This window comes from Oncorhynchus gorbuscha, linkage group LG19 (genome assembly GCF_021184085.1).
Source record: "Oncorhynchus gorbuscha isolate QuinsamMale2020 ecotype Even-year linkage group LG19, OgorEven_v1.0, whole genome shotgun sequence".
NCBI lineage: Eukaryota > Metazoa > Chordata > Actinopteri > Salmoniformes > Salmonidae > Oncorhynchus > Oncorhynchus gorbuscha.
In genome coordinates, this window is record NC_060191.1 from 70,539,033 (window position 1) to 70,564,032 (window position 25,000).

The 25,000-nt window shown below is 44.3% G+C and overlaps 1 protein-coding gene across 1 annotated transcript in view; it reads left to right on the top strand.

Annotated features, from left to right (window-relative positions):
• The window catches only part of LOC124004959 (ventricular zone-expressed PH domain-containing protein-like), a 238,792-nt gene that overhangs the window by 111,610 nt on the left and 102,182 nt on the right, over nucleotides 1–25,000 (top strand). Inside the window, exons 5-6 of the mRNA XM_046313762.1 lie at nucleotides 3,471–3,634; nucleotides 12,856–13,065. Of these exons, the coding sequence (XP_046169718.1) occupies nucleotides 3,471–3,634; nucleotides 12,856–13,065 (374 nt within the window). The remainder of the gene's footprint in view (nucleotides 1–3,470; nucleotides 3,635–12,855; nucleotides 13,066–25,000) is intronic.

Sequence of the window (25,000 nt, forward strand, 5' to 3'; positions counted from 1 at the left end):
AGTTGCCATGGTGGCCAGTGTAAATGTTATCTATTGGATGTGCTACCCAGGGTGCACCTGTACCTACTGTTGTAGAGTTGTAGTGTCCAGTGTTATGATGTATGAGGACGAGCTTTCAGAAGAACGTTAACATTTTAATCAATCCATAGATGGAAGTCAATCCATTCCAGGTAAACTGTAGACAGATGTTGGCTGGACATTTATCTTGTTGATAGCAGTAATGGCTATCAGATTATTCTTGTCCGCATAGCAGGTAACAACACGAGGTAGCAAAACATGCTATATACATGTCAGGACCCGGTTACGAACCCGGGTCTCCGGAGTGAGAAACAGTCACTTAACCAACTGAGCCACGAATAGTTGGCAGAACCCAGAAGATGAGGCAGACACAGCAGTACTTGAGATGGTGTATTTAATGAAGTAAAAAGGGAAGTTCTTCAGGAAAACATGTAACTCCACAACCTCAAAAGGAATTTCACAAGAACAAAGGTAATCCTCCAAGACAAAAAGGTAAATCCACAAGGTGAAAGGTAAAGCACAAAAAGCCTCAAAAAATACTCAAAAACAAACAAACAAGAACAAAAAACAGAATTCCACAAGAGAGTCCACCGGGATCAACAAGAGTTCACAGAATACTAGGGCTGGGTGCTAACATACAAACACAGAGCAAAGGACTGAGGAAAACAAAGGGTTTAAATACAATCAAGGGAAACGAGGCACAGGTGCAAATAATAATGGGGATCAAGGGAAAACAAAAGGTCAAAAGGCACAATGGGGGCATCTAGTGACCAAAAACCGGAACAACCCTGGCCAAATCCTGACAATACACATATACTATCTCACACACACACACACACACACACACACACACACACACACACACACACACACACACACACACACACACACACACACACACACACACACACACACACACACACACACACACACACACACACACACACACACACACAACACACACTAAATACAACCCATTCAAGTTAAAATTAAAAGCGTAACATAAAGTATTGAATTTGTAATATGTTCCTTGAGTATATCCTTAGTCATCTTATTGGTGTCCAGACAGTTACTGGCTCCTCACTAGAAAATAGAATGAAGGAGGATTGGACAGTGATGTCAGAAATCTACAGATTCTCCAGGAAGTAAATGTACACAGTGGGGCCAAATGGAACTCCCAGTCAATTTAACAGAACTAATTCAAATGATTGGACCCATGTGTACTTCCTGGTTTCTTTATATGACATAACCTTTGTCCATTCCCTCTTCACCTCATTCTAAACGCCTCTCACATTGCTGGCCCACAGCTGTTAAGACTCTCACTACTTCTTGTTTTCCAACACGTGTTTATTATCCCATGTCTCTGTGGTACCGCCCGTTTCCTTAGCCAATCAGAGCGAGGTTCGACTGCAAATAGAACTCAATTCACAAAATGAGAATCACCTCCACAGTGTGTGTGTGTGTGTGTTCCATTCATAGGAGAGTCCCAGGAAGGAACCTAGGGATTACTTCCAGATGACTCAGTAGATAACGACAGACATTCAGCGGGCAGGAAGACTGGAGGCCTCTCTTGTTCCTGTCTCTTTGTCTCCTCTGTTGTTCTCTCAGTCTGACACTCTATTTTGGACTCCTTGTTATCAATTAAATCCAATTCATAACATTTGTATAGGCAAGAAGTGCATGTTGATTTACCAAAGCAGAACAGTTCTAAACTATCATAGATGACAAAGGACAAAGTTATCATCTGTCTATTGTTCTCTACTTCTAACCCTGATAAACTATACACACCTCCTAACTTCTCCTCTCTCTCCTCTCTCTCCTCTCTCTCTCTCTTTCTCTGTCTCTCTCTCTTCTTTCTCTCTCTCTCTCTCTCTCTCTCTCTCTCTCTCTCTCTCTCTCTCTCTCTCTCTCTCTCTCTCTCTCTCTCTCTCTCTCTCTCTCTCTCTCTCTCTCTCTCTCTCTCTCTCGTTGTCTCTCTCTTTCTCACTCTTTCTCTCTCGGTCTCACTAATGCCATATGTCCTGCAGATGATGTGGTTTGACATTTAAAACAAAATGAAATAACTGATGAAACCCAAAAACAATGGAAAAGAACACAAACAACATCAACAACAACAACAACATCAACAACAACAACAACATCAACAACATCATAGGCCTTTGATTAGGAGGACACGGTCATTCTGTAGGAACGTCACATAGTTTTGCCCCCGATAGAGTAAATCATGACCAGGTTTACCCCACAGGTTCACTCATTCTATGAAATCCAGCCTTTTACTGTGGGGACATAAATCAAGCCCGATTGACTTTATTGAAAAAGCTACGAATTTAACAAAAAAGTCATTGTTTGTGTTCATGTAATGTCATAAGGAATAAAGCTAGTACTTGAAGACAAAGTCATTGTTCAGATGCATGAGATATTAGATATGTCTCTTGGGAAATATTGAATGTTTCTGGTACACATGTCTATTTTCTTCCATTTATACAGCAACATTTTACATTCTTCCTGAAAGATGACCGTCAGTGAAGAAATATCTGTGAGACCTGGAATCTGTGAGACCTGGAATCTGTGAGACCTGGAATCTGTGAGACCTGGAATCTGTGAGACCTGGAATCTGTGAGACCTGGAATCTGTGAGACCTGGAATCTGTGAGACCTGGAATCTGTGAGACCTTGAATCTGTGAGACCTTGAATCTGTGAGACCTGGAATCTGTGAGACCTTGAATCTGTGAGACCTTGAATCTGTGAGACCTTGAATCTGTGAGACCTGGAATCTGTGAGACCTTGAATCTGTGAGACCTGGAATCTGTGAGACCTTGAATCTGTGAGACCTTGAATCTGTGAGACCTTGAATCTGTGAGACCTGGAATCTGTGAGACCTTGAATCTGTGAGACCTTGAATCTGTGAGACCTGGAATCTGTGAGACCTTGAATCTGTGAGACCTTGAATCTGTGAGACCTGGAATCTGTGAGACCTTGAATCAGTGAGACCTTGAATCGGTGAGAACTTGAATCTGTGAGACCTGGAATCTGTGAGACCTGGAATCTGTGAGACCTTGAATCTGTGAGACCTTGAATCTATGAGACCTTGAATCGGTGAGACCTGGAATCTGTGAGACCTTGAATCGGTGAGACCTTGAATCGGTGAGAACTTGAATCTGTGAGACCTGGAATCTGTGAGACCTTGAATCTGTGAGACCTGGAATCTGTGAGACCTGGAATCTGTGAGACCTTGAATCTGTGAGACCTGGAATCTGTGAGACCTGGAATCTGTGAGACCTTGAATCTGTGAGACCTTGAATCGGTGAGAACTTGAATCTGTGAGACCTGGAATCTGTGAGACCTGGAATCTGTGACACCTGGAATCTGTGAGACCTTGAATCTGTGAGACCTTGAAACTGTTGTCACAAATATAATTTAACCTGAACCCTGTCTCTTGCCGTGTCGTCTAGGTAACCACATGCTCCTACGCGTGTTGCCGTCCGTCTACCCCAAACTGCCCCATGCCATCCATCGTCACCTAGGCAACCTGACGGCCATGATGTCACAGCTCGAGTCACCGGAGCAACAACACCTGCTGAGGCTGATCCAGATGGTCGCCGAGCAACAGCCACAGGTATGTGTGCGATTGCTCAGTGCGTGCCTGTGTGTGTGTGTGTGTCATTTATATGAGTGTGTGTGTGTGTGTGTGTCATTTATATGAGTGTGTGTGTGTGTGTCATTTATATGAGTGTGTGTGTGTGTGTCATTTATATGAGTGTGTGTGTGTGTGTCATTTATATGAGTGTGTGTGTGTGTGTGCGTGTGTCATTTATATGTGTGTGTGTGTGTGTGTGTGTGTGTGTGTGTGTGTGTGTGTGTGTGTGTGTTTTATATGAGTGTGTGTGTGTGTATGTGTCATTTATATGAGTGTGTGTGTGTGTGTGTCATTTATATGAGTGTGTGTGTTTGTGTGTCATTTATATGAGTGTGTGTGTGTGTGTAATTTATTTGAGTGTGTGTGTGTGTGTGTCTTTTATATGAGTGTGTGTGTGTGTGTGTGTGTGTCATTTATATGAGTGTGTGTGTGTGTGTGTCATTTATATGAGTGTGTGTGTGAGTGACTTGCCTGTAACAAAACCCCTGTCAAAATGGCATCTGATGCTGGAGGAATGGAGCGCATTCAGAGAACACATTAGTCAAGAGAAAGTCCATAATTCATACATGGGTGAATTAATACTGTACTGCACTCCAGAGAGTGGGGTCTAGGATGAGGAGGGTAATGGGTGAATTAATACTGTACTGCACTCCAGAGAGTGGGGTCTACGATGAGGAGGGTAATGGGTGAATTAATACTGTACTGCACTCCAGAGAGTGGGGTCTAGGATGAGGAGGGTAATGGGTGAATTAATACTGTACTGCACTCCAGAGAGTGGGGTCTAGGATGAGGAGGGTAATGGGTGAATTAATACTGTACTGCACTCCAGAGAGTGGGGTCTAGGATGAGGAGGGTAATGGGTGAATTAATACTGTACTGCACTCCAGAGAGTGGGGTCTAGGATGAGGAGGGTAATGGGTGAATTAATACTGTACTGCACTCCAGAGAGAGTAATGAGAGTAATAGTAATGGACACTAAGGGAGAGTAATGGAGACTAAGGGAGAGTAATGGACACTAAGGGAGAGTAATGGAGACTAAGGAAGAGTATTGGAGACTAAGGGAGAGTAATGGAGACTAAGGGAGAGTAATGGAGACTAAGGGAGAGTAATGGAGACTAAGGGAGAGTAATGGAGACTAAGGGAGAGTAATGGAGACTAAGGGAGAGTAATGGAGACTAAGGAAGAGTAATGGACACTAAGGAAGAGTAATGGAGACTAAGGGAGAGTAATGGAGACTAAGGGAGAGTAATGGAGACTAAGGGAGAGTAATGGAGACTAAGGGAGAGTAATGAAGACTGTGGGAGAGTAATGGAGACTAAGGGAGAGTAATGGAGACTAAGGGAGAGTAATGGAGACTGTGGGAGAGTAATGGAGACTAAGGGAGAGTAATGGAGACTAAGGGAGAGTAATGGAGACTGTGGGAGAGTATTGGAGACTAAGGGAGAGTAATGGAGACTAAGGGAGAGTAATGGAGACTGTGGGAGAGTAATGGAGACTAAGGGAGAGTATTGGAGACTAAGGGAGAGTAATGGAGACTAAGGGAGAGTATTGGAGACTAAGGGAGAGTAATGGAGACTAAGGGAGAGTATTGGAGACTAAGGGAGAGTAATGGAGACTAAGGGACACTAAGGGGAGACCAATGGGAGACCTTGAATCGGTGATCGTGTATGCACTGTGTCTGTGTCTGTGTCTGTGTCTGTGTGTATGTGTATGTGTATGTGTGTGTGTGTGTGTGTGTGTGTGTGTGTGTGTGTGTGTGTGTGCGTGCGTGCGTGCGTGCGTGCGTGCTTGCGGGTGTCCCGTGGCGATTTAAAGTTGAAAATATTGATGGGGTAAACTCACAGATGCGCTTCCATCAATACAATATATTTATAACTAACCCTTCTTCTACATGTGGCTCCATGTGTATTACAGTCTGCCATCAAACATCAACAATATTAGCTAGCCGACCTCAAAACAGATGTTAGCCACTGCTCCGTGATCCACCAACCAACCATTCGACGTGAATCCTCTTTTCCAGCTTGCTATGTTTTAAAGTTTAGATGGCTAATGAACACCGAAACGTTTTATGTCTACATTTCCTTAATAATGCTACGTTTGAAAAGGATTTGCCAGGATATAGCTAAGCTAGTCGACATGTTTCAGCTAGCTAATCTACCTAGCTTGAAGACGTGGTAACAGTGCCTGGTAAACAACTAGCTAGCTACAAAGTTGACACATCAGTCCAATCAAAGTTACTTGGGCGCAAGACGTTGATTTATCTGAGAGCACCGAAGAGTGGCTTTTGCTAGCTGTCTCTCCCAGCAGGTCCTGTGCTGACGTCGTGTGCCCATGAGCGACAGTACCATGAGCCAATCATGCGCAACCAGAGAAGATGGACGACGCCCACTCACTGTACTTTCTCTGTCTGCCCCTCCTCAACAGAAAACACAGAGCGAGTCTGACTTACTCAATCACTTACTCAACGGAAAAAAACTATGGATATACGACCTCATACGCTTATTAGATCAAACAATTTAAAAAAAAATAAAAAATTGTTTGTTAACTGATACAATATGTTGTTGTGACGTGAAATACCAGAATTGCATGCTGGGTATTGGTGGGGCTCCGCTCAACCTGCCTCTCGTGACGCATCGTCACTGTGTGTATCCGTATGTGTCCATGTCTTTGATGGTTAAGGTCTCCATGGGAACGTAATGATATTCAGGCTTCACCCCTCTTTTCTGTTCCCACTTCCTTTTCAATTCCCCTCAGATCCCTTCTTTCTTCTGTGTTCCTCCCAGACCCCTCAACAGTCTTGCCTGATGTCCTGTTTTAGATCTCAGTGATTTTAGGACTGCTGTCACCACCAGGCCTCTCTCTCTCTCCATCTCAACTCTGCTCTCTCTCTCTCTCCATCTCAACTCTGCTCTCTCTCTCTCCATCTCAACTCTGCTCTCTCTCTCTCTCCATCTCAACTCTGCTCTTTCTCTCTCTCTCTCCATCGCAACTCTGCTCTCTCTCTCTCTCCATCTCAACTCTGCTCTTTCTCTCTCTTTCTCTCCCTCTCTTCATCTCAACTCTGCTCCTTCTCTCTCTTTCTCTCTCCTAATCTCAACTCTGCTCCTTCTCTCTCTTTCTCTCTCCTAATCGCAACTCTGCTCTTTCTCTCTCTCTCTTCATCTCAACTCTGCTCTTTCTCTTTCTCTCTCTCTCTTCATCTCAACTCTGCTCCTTCTCTCTCTTTCTCTCTTCTAATCTCAACTCTGCTCTTTCTCTCTCTCTCTCTTTATCTCAACTCTGCTCTTTCTCTCTCTCTCTTCATCTCAACTCTGCTCTTTCTCTCTCTTTCTCTCTCCTAATCTCAACTCTGCTCTTTCTCTCTCTCTCTTCATCTCAACTCTGCTCTCTCTCTCTCTCTCTCTCTTCATCTCAACTCTGCTCTTTCTCTCTCTCTTTCTCTCTCCCAATCTCAACTCTGCTATTTCTCTCTCTCTTTCGCTCTCCCAATCTCAACTCTGCTCTTTCTCTCTCTCCATCTCAACTCTGCTCTTTCTCTCTCTCTTTCCCTCTCCTAATCTCAACTCTGCTCTTTCTCTCTCCTAATCTCAACTCTGCTCCTTTTCTCTCCTAATCTCAACTCTACTATCATTCTACCAACACTTCTCTTTCTCATCCTCCTCCTCTTTTAACTTTCTGTTCTCTACTTTTCTTCCTCAGCTTAACTTTCTGTTCTCTACTCATCTTCCTACTCTTTCTGTTCTCTACTCATCTTCCTCAGTTTAACTTTCTGTTCTCTACTAATCTTCCTCAGCTTTAACTTTCTGTTCTCTAATCATCTTCCTCCTCTTTCTGTTCTCTATTCATCTTCCTCCTCTTTCTGTTCTCTAATCATCTTCCTCCTCCTTCTGCTCTCTTTCTCATCTTCCTCCTCTTTCTGTTCTCTACTCATCTTCCTCCTCTTTCTGTTCCCTCTCTCATATTCCTCCTCTTTCTGTTCTCTAATCATCTTTCTCCTCTTTCTGCTCTCTTTCTCATCTGCCTCCTCTTTCTGCTCTATTTCTCATCTTCCTCCTCTTTCTGTTCTCTACTCATCTTCCTCCTCTTTCTGCTCTCTTTCTCATATTCCTCTTTCTGCTCTCTTTCTCATCTTCCTCCTCTTTCTGTTCTCTTTCTCATCTTTATCCTCTTTCTGTTCCCTTTCTCATCTTCCTCCTCTTTCTGTTCTCTACTCATCTTCCTCCTCTTTCTGTTCTCTACTCATCTTCCTCCTCTTTCTGTTCTCTACTCATCTTCCTCCTCTTTCTGTTCTCTAACTCAAAATCAAATCTTTCTGCTTTTTCTCATCTTCCTCCTCTTTCTGTTCTCTACTCATCCTCCTCCTCTTTCTGTTCTCTACTCATCTTCCTCCTCTTTCTGCTCTCTTTCTCATCTTCCTCCTCTTTCTGTTCCCTCTCTCATCTTCCTCCTCTTTCTGCTCTCTTTCTCCTCTTCCTCCTCTTTCTGTTCTCTAATCATCTTCCTCCTCTTTCTGCTCTCTTACTCATCTTCCTCCTCTTTCTGTTCTCTACTCATCTTCCTCCTCTTTCTGTTCTCTTTCTCATCTTCCTCCTCTTTATGTTCCCTTTCTCATCGTCCTCCTCTTTTAACTTTATGTTCTCTACTCCTCTTCCTACTCTTCATCCTCTGATTCCTGTATCAGTATGCAACTGTAACAAAATGCAGGACTGCACTGTAGCCGTTATTAGGAGAACATGTTGCATGGATTGCTAACACATGAGAACATGAAAGTGTGAATTCTTATTTAAAATGTATGTAGTTCTGTACCTGTCTGTTAATATTATGTCATTGTATTTAGTTCTGTCCTTCAGCTGTACCTGTCTGTTAATGTTATGTATTATGTCATGTTTTGTGTATTATGTCATGTTATGTATTATGTCATGTTTTGTGTATTATGTCATGTTATGTATTATGTCATGTTTTGTGTATTATGTCATGTTATGTATTATGTCATGTTTTGTGTATTATGTCATGTATTGTGTATTATGTCACGTATTGTGTATTGTGTCATGTATTGTGTATTATGTTATGTTATGTATTATGTCATGTATTGTGTATTATTTCATGTATTGTGTATTATGTCATGTATTGTGTATTATGTCATGTTGTGTATTATGTCATGTATTATGTCATGTATTGTGTATTATGTCATGTATTGTGTATTATGTCATGTATTATGTATTATGTAATGTTTTGTGTATTATGTCATGTTTTGTGTATTATGTCATGTATTATGTATTATGTTATGTTATGTATTATGTCATGTTATGTATTATGTCATGTACTGTGTATTATGTCATGTATTTTGCATTATGTCATGTTGTGTATTATGTCATGTTTTGTGTATTATGTCATGTATTATGTCATGTATTTTGTATTATGTCATGTTGTGTATTATGTCATGTTTTGTGTATTATGTCATGTATTTTGCATTATGTCATGTTGTGTATTATGTCATGTTTTGTGTATTATGTCATGTATTATGTCATGTTATGTATTATGTCATGTTATGTATTATGTCATGTTATGTATTATGTCATGTTGTGTATTATGTCATGTATTATGTATTATGTCATGTATTATGTATTATGTCATGTTGTGTATTATGTCATGTTTTGCATTATGTCATGTATTGTGCATTATGTCATGTATTATGTATTATGTCATGTTGTGTATTATGTCATGTTGTGTATTATGTCATGTATTGTGCATTATGTCATGTATAATGTATTATGTCATGTTGTGTATTATGTCATGTTGTGTATTATGTCATGTATTGTGTATTATGTCATGTTATGTATTATGTCATGTTATGTATTATGTCATGTTGTGTATTATGTCATGTTATGTATTATGTCATGTTGTGTATTATGTCATGTATGTATTATGTCATGTATTATGTATTATGTCATGTTATGTATTATGTCATGTTGTGTATTATGTCATGTTATGTATTATGTCATGTTGTGTATTATGTCATGTTATGTATTATGTCATGTTATGTATTATGTCATGTTATGTATTATGTAATGTTATGTATTATGTCATGTTGTGTATTATGTTTTGTCATGTATTGTGTATTATGTCATGTATGTATTATGTTATGTATTATGTATTATGTCATGGTGTGTATTATGTCATGTTATGTATTATGTCATGTTGTGTATTATGTCATGTTGTGTATTATGTAATGTATTGTGTATTATGTCATGTTGTGTATTATGTCATGTATTATGTATTATGTCATGTATTATGTATTATGTCATGTTGTGTATTATGTCATGTTATGTATTATGTCATGTTGTGTATTATGTCATGTTGTGTATTATGTCATGTATTGTGTATTATGTCATGTTTTGTGTATTATGTCATGTATTGTGTATTATGTCATGTATTGTGTATTATGTCATGTTTTGTGTATTATGTCATGTATTGTGTATTATGTTATGTTATGTATTATGTCATGTATTGTGTATTATTTCATGTATTGTGTATTATGTCATGTTTTGTGTATTATGTCATGTATTGTGTATTATGTCATGTATTGTGTATTATGTCATGTTTTGTGTATTATGTCATGTATTGTGTATTATGTTATGTTATGTATTATGTCATGTATTGTGTATTATGTCATGTATTGTGTATTATGTCATGTTATGTATTATGTCATGTTGTGTATTATGTCATGTTATGTATTATGTCATGTTTTGTGTATTATGTCATGTATTTTGTATTATGTCATGTTGTGTATTATGTCATGTATTATGTCATGTTATGTATTATGTCATGTATTGTGTATTATGTCATGTTGTGTATTATGTCATGTATTATGTATTATGTCATGTTTTGTGTATTATGTCATGTTTTGTGTATTATGTCATGTATTATGTATTATGTTATGTTATGTATTATGTCATGTTATGTATTATGTCATGTATTGTGTATTATGTCATGTATTTTGCATTATGTCATGTTGTGTATTATGTAATGTTGTGTATTATGTCATGTATTGTGTATTATGTCATGTATTGTGTATTATGTCATGTTATGTATTATGTCATGTTTTGTGTATTATGTCATGTATTTTGTATTATGTCATGTTGTGTATTATGTCATGTTTTGTGTATTATGTCATGTATTTTGCATTATGTCATGTTGTGTATTATGTCATGTTTTGTGTATTATGTCATGTATTGTGTATTATGTCATGTTATGTATTATGTCATGTTGTGTATTATGTCATGTTATGTATTATGTCATGTTTTGTGTATTATGTCATGTATTTTGTATTATGTCATGTTGTGTATTATGTCATGTATTATGTCATGTTATGTATTATGTCATGTATTATGTATTATGTCATGTTGTGTATTATGTCATGTTGTGTATTATGTCATGTATTGTGCATTATGTCATGTATTATGTATTATGTCATGTTGTGTATTATGTCATGTATTGTGTATTATGTCATGTATTATGTATTATGTCATGTTGTGTATTATGTCATGTTGTGTATTATGTCATGTATTGTGTATTATGTCATGTTATGTATTATGTCATGTATTATGTATTATGTCATGTTGTGTATTATGTCATGTTATGTATTATGTCATGTTGAGTATTATGTCATGTTATGTATTATGTCATGTTATGTATTATGTCATGTTATGTATTATGTCATGTTGTGTATTATGTCATGTATTATGTATTATGTCATGTTGTGTATTATGTCATGTTATGTATTATGTCATGTTGTGTATTATGTCATGTATTATGTATTATGTCATGTTGTGTATTATGTCATGTTATGTATTATGTCATGTTGTGTATTATGTCATGTATTATGTATTATGTCATGTTGTGTATTATGTCATGTTGTGTATTATGTCATGTTGTGTATTATGTCATGTATTATGTCATGTTGTGTATTATGTCATGTTGTGTATTATGTCATGTATTTGTCATGTATTATGTCATGTTGTGTATTATGTCATGTATTATGTTGTTGTTTATTATGTCATGTATTATGTCATGTTGTTATGTCATGTTATGTATTATGTCATGTTGTGTATTATGTCATGTATTATGTCATGTATTATGTCATGTTGTGTATTATGTCATGTATTATGTATTATGTCATGTTGTGTATTATGTCATGTATTATGTCATGTTGTGTATTATGTCATGTATTATGTCATGTATTATGTCATGTTGTGTATTATGTCATGTATTATGTATTATGTCATGTTGTGTATTATGTCATGTTGTGTATTATGTCATGTTGTGTATTATGTCATGTATTATGTCATGTTGTGTATTATGTCATGTATTATGTCATGTATTATGTCATGTATTATGTCATGTTGTGTATTATGTCATGTATTATGTCATGTTGTGTATTATGTCATGTTGTGTATTATGTCATGTATTATGTCATGTTGTGTATTATGTCATGTATTATGTCATGTATTATGTCATGTTGTGTATTATGTCATGTATTATGTCATGTTGTGTATTATGTCATGTATTATGTATTATGTCATGTTGTGTATTATGTCATGTATTATGTCATGTTGTGTATTATGTCATGTATTATGTCATGTATTATGTCATGTTGTGTATTATGTCATGTTGTGTATTATGTCATGTATTATGTATTATGTCATGTCATGTATTATGTCATGTATTATGTCATGTTGTGTATTATGCCATGTATTATGTCATGTTGTGTATTATGTCATGTTGTGTATTATGTCATGTTGTGTATTATGTCATGTTATGTATTATGTTTTGTGTGGACCCCAGAAAGAGTAGCTGCAGCTTTGGTTGTAGCTACTGGGGAACCTAATGAAATACTACATATTCTCATGGCACCTTTTAGAATATTTTCCATCTTTCAACTCAATGCTAGTCTCTGGTTTAATCTCCCCCCTCTCTCCCTCCTCCCTCCTCTCTCCCCTCTCCCCCTCCCTCCTCTCTCCCTCCTCTCTCCCCCCACCTTCCTCTCTCCCTCCTCTCTCCCCCTCCCTCCTCTCTCCCTCCTCTCTCCTCCCTCCCTCCTCTCTCCCCCTCCCTCCTCTCTCCCTCCTCTCTCCCCCTCCTTCCTCTCTCCCTCCTCTCTCCCCCCTCCCTCCTCTCTCCCTCCTCTCTCCTCCCTCCAGGTGCTGAGCCCCCTGGTGCCCTCCCTGGTTGGTTACCTAGGCGATGCCTCTCTGAACGAGACCCTACTGGGTGCACTGGTGTACGTGTCACAGGCTAGCCCCGCCTCCATGGCCCCCTTCCTGCCCACGCTGAGGGTTGTGGGTCAGCAGTACCCAGTCCTGCTGGGACACGTGGTTAAAATACACAGAGCTGTGGGCTTGACCAGTGAGGTGAGAAGACATCAACATTTACCTTTCTTCTTCTCTCACGTTCATTTCCATTTGAGATTTTAGTAATTTAGAAGACACTCTTATCCAGAGAGACGTACAGTTAGTGTATTGATCTTCAGACAGCTAGGTGGGACAACTACATATCACAGGCAGAGTAAGTACACTTTGTCTTAATAAAGTAGTTATCAGCAAAGTCAGAGCTTTTTAGAGGGGGATGATTTATGATACTCTGTAAAGAGTTAGGGTTTCAGGTGCTTTCGGAAGATGGGGAGGGACTCTGCTGTCCTAGCTTCAGGGGGAAGATGGACAGGGACTCTGCTGTCCTAGCTTCAGGGGGAAGATGGACAGGGACTCTGCTGTCCTAGCTTCAGGGGGAAGATGGACAGGGACTCTGCTGTCCTAGCTTCAGGGGGAAGATGGACAGGGACTCTGCTGTCCTAGCTTCAGGGGAAGATGGACAGGGACTCTGCTGACTTCAGGGGGAAGATGGGGAGGGACTCTGCTGTCCTAGCTTCAGGGGGAAGATGGACAGGGACTCTGCTGTCCTAGCTTCAGGGGGAAGATGGGGAGGGATTCTGCTGTCATAGCTTCAGGGGGAAGATGGACAGGGACTCGGCTGTCCTAGCTTCAGGGGGAAGATGGGGAGGGACTCTGCTGTCATAGCTTCAGGGGGAAGATGGACAGGGACTCGGCTGTCCTAGCTTCAGGGGGAAGATGGGGAGGGACTCTGCTGTCCTAACTTCAGGGGGAAGATGGGGACGGACTCTGCTGTCCTAGCTTCAGGGGGAAGATGGGGAGGGACTCTGCTGTCCTAGCTTCAGGGGGAAGATGGGGAGGGACTCTGCTGTCCTAGCTTCAGGGGGAAGATGGGGAGGGACTCTGCTGTCCTAGCTTCAGGGGGAAGATGGGGAGGGATTCTGCCCTCCCGTAATGGTGGGAGAGCCAGTAGACCAGAGGTGGCAGAACGGAGTGCTCGGGTTGTGGTGTAGGGTTTGAGCGTAGCCTGAAGGCAGGGAGGGGCAGCTTCTCTTGCTGTTCCATAAATAAGCACCATGGTCTTGTAGTGGATACGAGCTTCGACTTGAAGCCAGTGGAGTGTGAGGAGGAGTGGGGTGACGTGAGAGAACATGGGAATTGTGAACACCAGGCAGGTGCAGAGTTCTGGATGAGTTGTAGGGGTTTAATGGCACAAGCAGGGAGCCAAGCTAACAGTGAGTTGCAGTTGTCCAGACGGGAGAGGACAAGTGCCTGGATTAGGACCTGTGCCGCTTCCTGTGTGAGGTAGGGTCGTACTCTACGGATGTGCCGCTTCCTGTGTGAGGTAGGGTCGTACTCTACGGATGTGCCTCTTCCTGTGTGAGGTAGGGTCGTACTCTACGGATGTGCCTCTTCCTGTGTGAGGTAGGGTCGTACTCTACTGATGTGCCTCTTCCTGTGTGAGGTAGGGTCGTACTCTACGGATGTGCCTCTTCCTGTGTGAGGTAGTGTCGTACTCTACGAATGTGCCTCTTCCTGTATGAGGTAGGGTCGTACTCTACTGATGTGCCTCTTCCTGTGTGAGGTAGGGTCGTACTCTACGGATGTGCCTCTTCCTGTGTGAGGTAGGGTCGTACTCTACGGATGTGCCTCTTCCTGTTTGAGGTAGGGTCGTACTCTACGGATGTGCCTCTTCCTGTTTGAGGTAGGGTCGTACTCTACTGATGTTGTAGAGCATGGACCTGCAAGAGCGAGTTACTGCTTTGATGTTAGCAGAGAATGACAGGGTGTTGTCCAGGGTCACGCCAAGGTTCTTTGCACACTGGAAGGGCGACACTGTGGTGTCGTCAACCGTGATGGAGAGGCCTTCCCCCAGGAGGAAGAGCAGCTCCGTCTTGTCCAGGTTGAGCTTGAGGTGGTGGGCCGACATCCAAGCTGAGATATCTGTCAGACACGCAGAGATGCGTGTCACCAACTGTGTGTCAGAAGGGGGGGAAGGAGAAAAGTAGTTGAGTGTCATACGCATAGCAACGATAGGAGAGACCATGTGAGGAAGAGGAGAGGGACAAAAACCAAGCCCTGGGGTATACCAGTGAGAGTACGTTGTGCAGATACATATCCTCTCCACGTCACCTGGCAGGTAGGATGCAATCCAAGAGTGTGCAGAGTCTGAGACACCCAGCCCTGAGAGGGTGGAGAGGAGGATATGATGGAGCCTGAGGCACCCAGCCCTGAGAGGGTGGAGAGGAGGACCTGACAGAGCCTGAGGCACCCAGCCCTGAGAGGGTGGAGAGGAGGACCTGACAGAGCCTGAGGCACCCAGCCCTGAGAGGGTGGAGAGGAGGACCTGACAGAGCCTGAGGCACCCAGCCCTGAGAGGGTGGAGAGGAGGACCTGACAGAGCCTGAGGCACCCAGCCCTGAGAGGGTGGAGAGGAGGACCTGACAGAGCCTGAGGCACCCAGCCCTGAGAGGGTGGCGAAGAGGACCTGACAGAGCCTGAGACACCCAGCCCTGAGAGGGTGGAGAGGAGGACCTGACAGAGCCTGAGACACCCAGCCCTGAGAGGGTGGCGAAAAGGACCTGACAGAGCCTGAGACACCCAGCCCTGAGAGGGTGGCGAAGAGGACCTGACAGAGCCTGAGACACCCAGCCCCGAGAGGGTGGAGAGGAAGATCTCTCCTCCTCTTTTTAACATTGTATTTAACCTTTATTTAACTTGGCAAGTCAGTTAAGAATACATTCTTATTTACAATGACGGTCTACTCAAACACTAACCAAGATGAAGGTGGGCCAATTGTGCGCCGCCCTATGGGACTCCCCATCACGGCTGGTTGTGATAAAGCCTGGAATCAAACCAGGGTCTGTAGTGACGCTTCTAACACTGAGATGCAGTGCCTTTGACCTTTGCGCCACTCGGGAGCCCAGAAACAGAGATCCCACAAATAGAGATCCCACAAATAGAGATCCCACAAACAGAGATCCCACAAATAGAGATCCCACAAACAGAGATCCCACAAACAGAGATCCCACAAACAGAGATCCCACAAATAGAGATCCCACAAACAGAGATCCCACAAACAGAGATCCCACAAACAGACAAACAGAGATCCCACAAACAGAGATCCCACAAACAGAGATCCCACAAACAGAGATCCCACAAACAGAGATCCCACAAACAGAGATCCCACAAACAGAGATCCCACAAATAGAGATCCCACAAACAGAGATTCCACAAACAGAGATCCCACAAATAGAGATCCCACAAATAGAGATCCCACAAATAGAGATCCCACAAACAGAGATTCCACAAACAGAGATCCCACAAATAGAGATCCCACAAACAGAGATCCCAAAAACAGAGATCCCACAAACAGAGATCCCACAAACAGAGATCCCACAAATAGAGATCCCACAAACAGAGATCCCACAAACAGAGATCCCACAAACAGAGATCCCACAAATAGAGATCCCACAAATAGAGATCCCACAAATAGAGATCCCACAAACAGAGATTCCACAAACAGAGATCCCACAAATAGAGATCCCACAAACAGAGATCCAATAAACAGAGATCCCACAAACAGAGATCCTACAAATAGAGATTCCACAAACAGAGATCCCACAAATAGAGATCCCACAAACAGAGATTCCACAAACAGAGATCCCACAAACAGAGATCCCACAAATAGAGATCCCACAAACAGAGATTCCACAAACAGAGATTCCACAAACAGAGATCCCACAAATAGAGATCCCACAAACAGAGATCCCAAAAACAGATATCCCACAAACAGAGATCCCACAAACAGAGATCCCACAAATAGAGATCCCACAAACAGAGATCCAACAAACAGAGATCCCACAAACAGAGATCCCACAAATAGAGATCCCACAAACAGAGATCCCACAAACAGAGATCCCACAAACAGAGATCCCACAAATAGAGATCCCACAAACAGAGATCCCACAAATAGAGAGCCCACAAACAGAGATCCAACAAACAGAGATTCCACAAACAGAGATCCCACAAACAGAGATCCCACAAATAGAGATTCCACAAAGAGAGATCCCACAAATAGATCGCCCAATGTCTCCCTCTTCTGTCAGTACCTTTTCTCTGTCTCTGTCTCTGTCTCTCTGTCTCTGTCTCTATCTCTGCATCTGCCTCTGTCTCTGTCTCGGTCTCTGTCTCTGTCTCGGTCTCTTTCTGTCTCTCTCTCTTGTCTTGCATTCCATTTATCTCCTCTTTCTTTCTTTCTTTCTTTCTTTCTTTCTTTCTTTCTTTCTTTCTTTCTTTCTTTCTTTCTTTCTTTCTTTCTCTCTCTCTCTCTCTCTCTCTCTCTCTCTCTCTCTCTCTCTCTCTCTCTCTCTCTCTCTCTCTCTCTCTCTCTCTCTCTCTCTCTCTCTCTCTCTCTCTCTCTCTCTCCCCTCCTCTCTCATTCCCCCTTTCCCATGTCATTGTCCACTTGTATCTCTTGATCAGTGCTGGGTAGTGTGTCGGTGTTGACTCAGACTCAGAGCGGAACTCACTGTGCCAGTATCACTTAGTCAGCCTGGCTAGGTCCGTCCACACACACTGGTCATGGACCGCTGTCGGTCACCTGCCAATCAAAACACAGGGACACAGTGAAACCCATCCTTACATTCCTCATTCCCAATCTTCATTAGCCTGAGCTTTCACGTGAACCTAATCCTTCTCATCTAAAGCTTAGGTTTACTAGGCCCATAGCTGCTGCCTAGTCAACAGGCCCATAGCTGCTGCCTAGTCAACAGGCCCATAGCTGCTGCCTAGTCAACAGGCCCATAGTTGCTGCCTAGTCAACAGGCCCATAGTTGCTGCCTAGTCAACAGGCCCATAGTTGCTGCCTAGTCAACAGGCCCATAGTTGCTGCCTAGTCAACAGGCCCATAGTTGCTGCCTAGTCAACAGGCCCATAGTTGCTGCCTAGTCAACAGGCCCATAGTTGCTGCCTAGTCAACAGGCCCATAGTTGCTGCCTAGTCAACAGGCCCATAGTTGCTGCCTAGTCAACAGGCCCATAGTTGCTGCCTAGTCAACAGGCCCATAGTTGCTGCCTAGTAAACAAGCCCATAGTTGCTGCCTAGTCAACAGGCCCATAGTTGCTGCCTAGTAAACAAGCCCATAGTTGCTGCCTAGTAAACAAGCCCATAGCTGCAGGCCTGTATAGTTATGCTTGTAACCACAGCATCAAATCTGTCACAGCAGTTTATTTAGCTTCTTAATCACAGTATGTTCTAGGATCACGTCATCTCACATGCGTGGGCCAACGCTAAGACGCGTCGGTAACACGCTAAGCCCTCTGTATGCCTGTGTGTGTAAGAGCTGCATGCTTTTCCAGCCCTCCGTGTGGTCTCATTCAGTGGAAGTGTTTGTTCAGGTGAACATTTTCTTCTGGGGTCAAGGCCTGGAATAGTTCTGCAGAGACTGTTAATGGACATGATAGTCTATTGAGGTGTTTGGTCAATGTGGATCACTGAGAGGAGGTGATTAGTGAATGTGTCCTTCTGAAGGATCACGGAGAGGAGGTGATTAGTGAATGTGGATCACTGAGAGGAGGTGATTAGTGAATGTGGATCACTGAGAGGAGGTGATTAGTGAATGTGTCCTTCTGAAGGACCACTGAGAGGAGGTGATTAGTGAATGTGGATCACTGAGAGGAGGTGATTAGTGAATGTGGACCACTGAGAGGAGGTGATTGGTGAATGTGGATCACTGAGAGGAGGTGATTAGTGAATGTGGATCACTGAGAGGAGATGATTAGTGAATGTGGACCACTGAGAGGAGATGATTAGTGAATGTGTCCTTCTGAAGGACCACTGAGAGGAGGTGATTAGTGAATGTGTCCTTCTGAAGGATCACTGAGAGGAGGTGATTAGTGAATGTGGATCACTGAGAGGAGGTGATTAGTGAATGTGGATCACTGAGAGGAGGTGATTAGTGAATGTGTCCTTCTGAAGGATCCCTGAGACGAGAGGCATATCTCAGCCTGTCCTATTGTCATCCCAAAGAGGTTAGCGCCAGGGGTTCGACTAGGGTTGAGCCATGCTCACGGTCATCTGCCATTGTTTCTCCACACTTTCCTCTCGTCCCATGTCCACATCCACACCCTGACTCAACCCTAACCCTAGATTCATGTCCACACCCTGACTCAACCCTAACCCTAGATTCATGTCCACACCCTGACTCAACCCTAACCCTAGATTCATGTCCACACCCTGACTCAACACTAACCCTAGATTCATGTCCACACCCTGACTCAACCCTAACCCTATATTCATGTCCACACCCTGACTCAACACTAACCCTAGATTCATGTCCACACCCTGACTCAACACTAACCCTAGATTCATCATGACTCAACCCTAACCCTAGATTCATGTCCACACCCTGACTCAACACTAACCCTAGCTTCATGTCCACATCCACACCCTGACTCAACCCTAACCCTAGATTCATGTCCACACCCTGACTCAACCCTAACCCTATATTCATGTCCACATCCACACCCTGACTCAACCCTAACCCTAGATTCATGTCCACACCCTGACTCAACCCTAACCCTGGATTCATGTCCACACCCTGACTCAACACTAACCCTAGATTCATGTCCACACCCTGACTCAACCCTAACCCTAGATTCATGTCCACACCCTGACTCAACCCTAACCCTAGATTCATGTCCACACCCTGACTCAACACTAACCCTAGATTCATGTCCACACCCTGACTCAACCCTAACCCTAGATTCATGTCCACACCCTGACTCAACCCTAACCCTAGATTCATGTCCACACCCTGACTCAACACTAACCCTAGCTTCATGTCCACATCCACACCCCGACTCAACCCTAACCCTAGATTCATGTCCACACCCTGACTCAACACTAACCCTAGATTCATGTCCAAACCCTGACTCAACACTAACCCTATATTCATGTCCACACCCTGACTCAACACTAACCCTATATTCATGTCCACACCCTGACTCAACACTAACCCTATATTCATGTCCACACCCTGACTCAACACTAACCCTATATTCATGTCCACACCCTGACTCAACACTAACCCTATATTCATGTCCACATCCACACCCTGACTCAACACTAACCCTATATTCATGTCCAAACCCTGACTCAACACTAACCCTATATTCATGTCCACACCCTGACTCAACACTAACCCTAGCTTCATGTCCACATCCACACCCTGACTCAACACTAACCCTATATTCATGTCCACACCCTGACTCAACCCTAACCCTAGATTCATGTCCACACCCTGACTCAACACTAACCCTATATTCATGTCCACTAACCCTGATTCATGTCCACACACTAACCCTAATAGATTCATGTCCACACCCTGACTCAACCCTAACCCTATATTCATGTCCTCATCCACACCCTGACTCAACCCTAACCCTATATTCATGTCCACATCCACACCCTGACTCAACCCTAACCCTATATTCATGTCTACACCCTCACTCAACACTAGCCATAACCCTAACACTAATTTTGGTTTATCATACTTTAAACATACTTTGTTTTGGGGACCTGTAAGGTGCTGGAAAGGGGGTCCGGCTCTGGGTATCTCCGGTAGCTCCGGCTCAATTTAACCACTGGTCAATACTGAGTCACACTTCACCCTCATAGTTGACGTCTGGTGAGCGTTCTGGTACAAAATGTCCTCCTGCAGGTGGAGGTCGGGGTTACACATGTTGAAACCGATTTGTGCTGAGGTCACCAGTCCATTCCTCACAACGATAAAACCTGAGTGATTGATGGAGAGAGACACACGGTGCCTAGTGGTTATATGACTTCCAACACCATGTTACGAGGACATGGGTATGTTGTAGCCCTCTGCTTGCTTTTGGAATGACTCTGCTCTCCTGTTTTAAAAGACACTTGAGAGGGGAAAAGTTTAGAACTACAGCTAGTGATCTACCCCTCACACCCTGTCCTGTAACACCCCTCTACCCCTCACACCCTGTCCTGGTTCTGTCTCCTGTAACACCCCTCTACCCCTCACACCCTGTCCTGGTTCTCCTGTAACACCCCTCTACCCCTCACACCCTGTCCTGGTTCTGTCTCCTGTAACACCCCTCTCTCCAGCACACCCTGTCCTGGTTCTGTCTCCTGTAACACCCCTCTCTCCAGCACACCCTGTCCTGGTTCTATCTCCTGTAACAGCCACCTCTCTCCAGCACACCCTGTCCATCTCCTCTCTCTATCCTTCCCTTCTCTCCTTCAACAAACTAGCTCCAGCCTCCTCTCTCCTTCCTCCCTTCTCTCCCTTAACAAACTAGCTCCAGCCTCCTCTCTCTATCCTTCCTTCTCTCCTTCAACAAACTAGCTTCAGCCTCCTCTCTCTATCCTTCCTTCTCTCCTTCAACAAACTAGCTCCAGCCTCCTCTCTCCTTCCTCCCTTCTCTCCTTCAACAAACTAGCTCCAGCCTCCTCTCTCTATCCTTCCCTCTCTCCCTCTCTACCTCAACAAACTAGCTCCAGCGTCCTCTCTCTATCCTTCCCTCTCTCCCTCTCTACCTCAACAAACTAGCTCCAGCGTCCTCTCTCTATCCTTCCCTCTCTCCCTCTCTACCTCAACAAACTAGCTCCAGTGTCCTCTCTCTATCCTTCCCTCTCTCCCTCTCTACCTCAACAAACTAGCTCCAGCCTCCTCTCTCTATCCTTCCCTCTCTCCCTCTCTACCTCAACAAACTAGCTCCAGCCTCCTCTCTCTATCCTTCCTTCTCTCCTTCAACAAACTAGCTGGTGTGTTTGATTATTCATTGTCATTGTTTCCCTAGAAGTTAAGGAAAGGCAAAGCCTCACTGTGGGGTTTGACAGGATAAATGCGGATTCTCAGCAGGATTCTACTCTTTCCGGGACACACACTTACACACGCAAACATACACACACATACACTCACGCAAACACACGCTTCCCAGGAGAGGAAGAAAGATTTGGCCTGTCAGCTTCAATCACTCCTCTGTTATTATTCCGACACTACTCCAAACCTATCTGCTCCAGCAGTAGTGTGTGTATGTGTGTGTATATATGTGTGTGTGTATGTGTGTATATATGTGTGTGTGTGTGTGTGTGTGTGTGTGTGTGTGTGTGTGTGTGTGTGTGTGTGTGTGTGTGTGTGTGTGTGTGTGTGTGTGTGTGTGTGTGTGTGTGTGTGTGTGTGTGTGTGTGTGTGTGTGTGTGTGTGTGTGTGTGTGTGTTTTGAATGTTTCTGGGCAGTAGATATGTCTGATGTTACAGTTAGGAGCCAGAGAAGGTTTTGAATGAAGCAACCTGTTTGACTTCCTCCTTTTCTGTATGTTCTGTCTCCCTGCCTCCTGATTGGACAAGCACACGGATTCCTCTGCTGATGAGATCTGGTACAAAATGTCCTCCACTCTCTTAATGTAACAAGCCACCTGGTCCCACTAAAGTCCCAGAAGTGTGTGTGTGTGTGTGTGTTTGTGTGTGTGTGTGTGCCTGCTGAATCCGACACTGAATCTGATATTCCCGCTCTCCTCTCTTCACCGAGTGGATCTCAGGAAAACTGGGCATTCCTCTGAATCTCCTACTTCTCTCTAAAATGGCCACCAGGATGCGTTTCCGTTTGTTTATGAGGGTGTGTGTGTGCGTGACCACTGGCATGTAGCCTCTCGCCGGGGGTAGAGGGTAATTGCCTCATTTAAAGGGATGATTACAGGGATATGGGGATGGTTGTGCTCTTTGAAGGTGAGCCAGATTGACAGAGATTGGTTGACTGGGAGCTAGTGGATGTTGTGCAATAGCAGGAAGAATGAATGGTGTGCGTGCATTTCAGTGTGTTAACAGGAGTGGGGCACAGGGTACTCCCTTACCATCAACCAGTAGGCACTTAGTGGAGACGTTTCCCAGAATCACTGCTTGTTTTCCCCTTGGTAAGAGAGTGAGGAAAGACAGGACACTGCTTTGGGGGCCAGTTGACAGTTGAAAGCCTTGTGGAAGAGATGATTTCATAAAAATAATAAAACAGAATCATTGCTTGGTAGCCGCCATATTTTAGTGGTGTGTGTGTGTGTGTGTGTGTGTGTGTGTGTGTGTGTGTGTGTGTGTGTGTGTGTGTGTGTGTGTGTGTGTGTGTGTGTGTGTGTGTGTGTGTGTGTGTGTGTGTGTGTGTGTGTGTGTGTGTGTGTGTGTGTGTGTGTGTGTGTGTGTGTGTGTGTGTGCCTGCATGTGCGTATGTGTATGTTACGTGTGTATGTGTGTTGTGTGTGTGCGTTTATGTGTGTGTGTGTTTGAGAAAGTCAGAGGGGAGCCCTCACACCCCATGGCTCACACACACATAAACGCACACACAACACACATAAAGTCATGACATATTGTTCTTTAATTTCCCGCAATTGTCGTTAAACAGGCTTAAACAGCCACTTATTAAGAGACTGCTACCTCTACACACCCTGTCCTGGTGTCACCTACTCTAACCCCAGTCACACTATCCAGCCTCCTCCCCTTCCTTCCTTCCTTCCTTCCTTCCTTCTTTCCTTCCTTCCTTCCTTCCTTCTTTCCTTCTTTCCTTGCTTCCTTCCTTCTGTACCTCAACAAACCTTCCAGCCTCTTCGCTCTCCTCTTCTGTCCAACATCCTCCTTCTCTCCTCTCCTTCTCCCCTCTCCTTCTCTCCTCTCATTCTCTCCTATCTTCCTTTCCTCTCGTTCTCTCCCCTCCTCTCCTTCTCATCACTTTCACTACTCTCCTTGTATCCTTTACTTCTCTCCTCTTTTCTCTCCTCTCCTTATCTACTCTCCTTCTCTCCTCTCCTCCAGCGTCTCCTTCTCTCCCCTCATCCCCACCTCCCCACCTTCTCTCCTTGTCAAGGGAGAGGAGAAGCAAGTACAAACATTTAATGGGGAGCAGCGTCAGCACACAGACAAAGTACAATCAATGCAGCATCAGGGAACTGACAAATATAGTCAAATATAGTCGAGGTAATAAACAGGTGATTGAGTGAGTCCAGGTGAGTCCAATATCGCTGATGCACCTTGACGAGGGAAGGCAGGTGTGCCTAAATGATGGTGGCAGGAGTGTGTAATGCAGGGCAGCCTAGCGCCCTCGAGCGCCAGGGGGGAAGAGTGGGAGCAGGCATGACAGTATCCCCCCCCTCTAGGGGCGCCACCTGAGCCTGACGATCCGGCTGAGGCAAGAACGCCTGTCGATCCAGCTGCGGCGAGGGAGCCCGATGATCCGGTTGAGCATGACGTGGAATGGAAAACCTGCCAAGCCAACCGAGGCAAGGAAACCTCTCGAGCCAGCTAGGTCCTGGAAGCCCGATGAGCCGGCTAGGTCCTGGAAGCCCGATGAGCCAGCTAGGTCCTGGAAGCCCGATGAGCCAGCTAGGTCCTGGAAGCCCGATGAGCCGGCTAGGTCCTGGAAGCCCGATGAGCCGGCTAGGTCCTGGAAGCCCGATGAGCCGGCTAGGTCCTGGAAGCCCGATGAGCCGGCTAGGTCCTGGAAGCCCGATGAGCCGGCTAGGTCCTGGAAGCCCGATGAGCCGGCTAGGTCCTGGAAGCCCGATGAGCCGGCTAGGTCCTGGAAGCCCGACGAGCCAGCTAGGTCCTGGAAGCCGATGAGCCAGCTAGGTCCAGGAAGCCCGATGAACCAGCTAGGTCCTGGAAGCCCGATGAGCCAGCTAGGTCCTGGAAGCCCGATGAGCCAGCTAGGTCCTGGAAGCCCGATGAGCCAGCTAGGTCCTGGAAGCCCGATGAGTCAGCTAGGTCCTGGAAGCCCGATGAGCCGGCTTAGTTGGTTCCATCGGCAGCGGAATCCACACCGACGTCATCAACAAAACAATAAACTCCTGGACCGGCAGAGCGAACAAGACCCGACGGTCTGGCTGAGGCCCAACGTGGGATGCGAGCCAACCGGGGCAAGGAAACCTCTCAAGCCAGCTAGGGC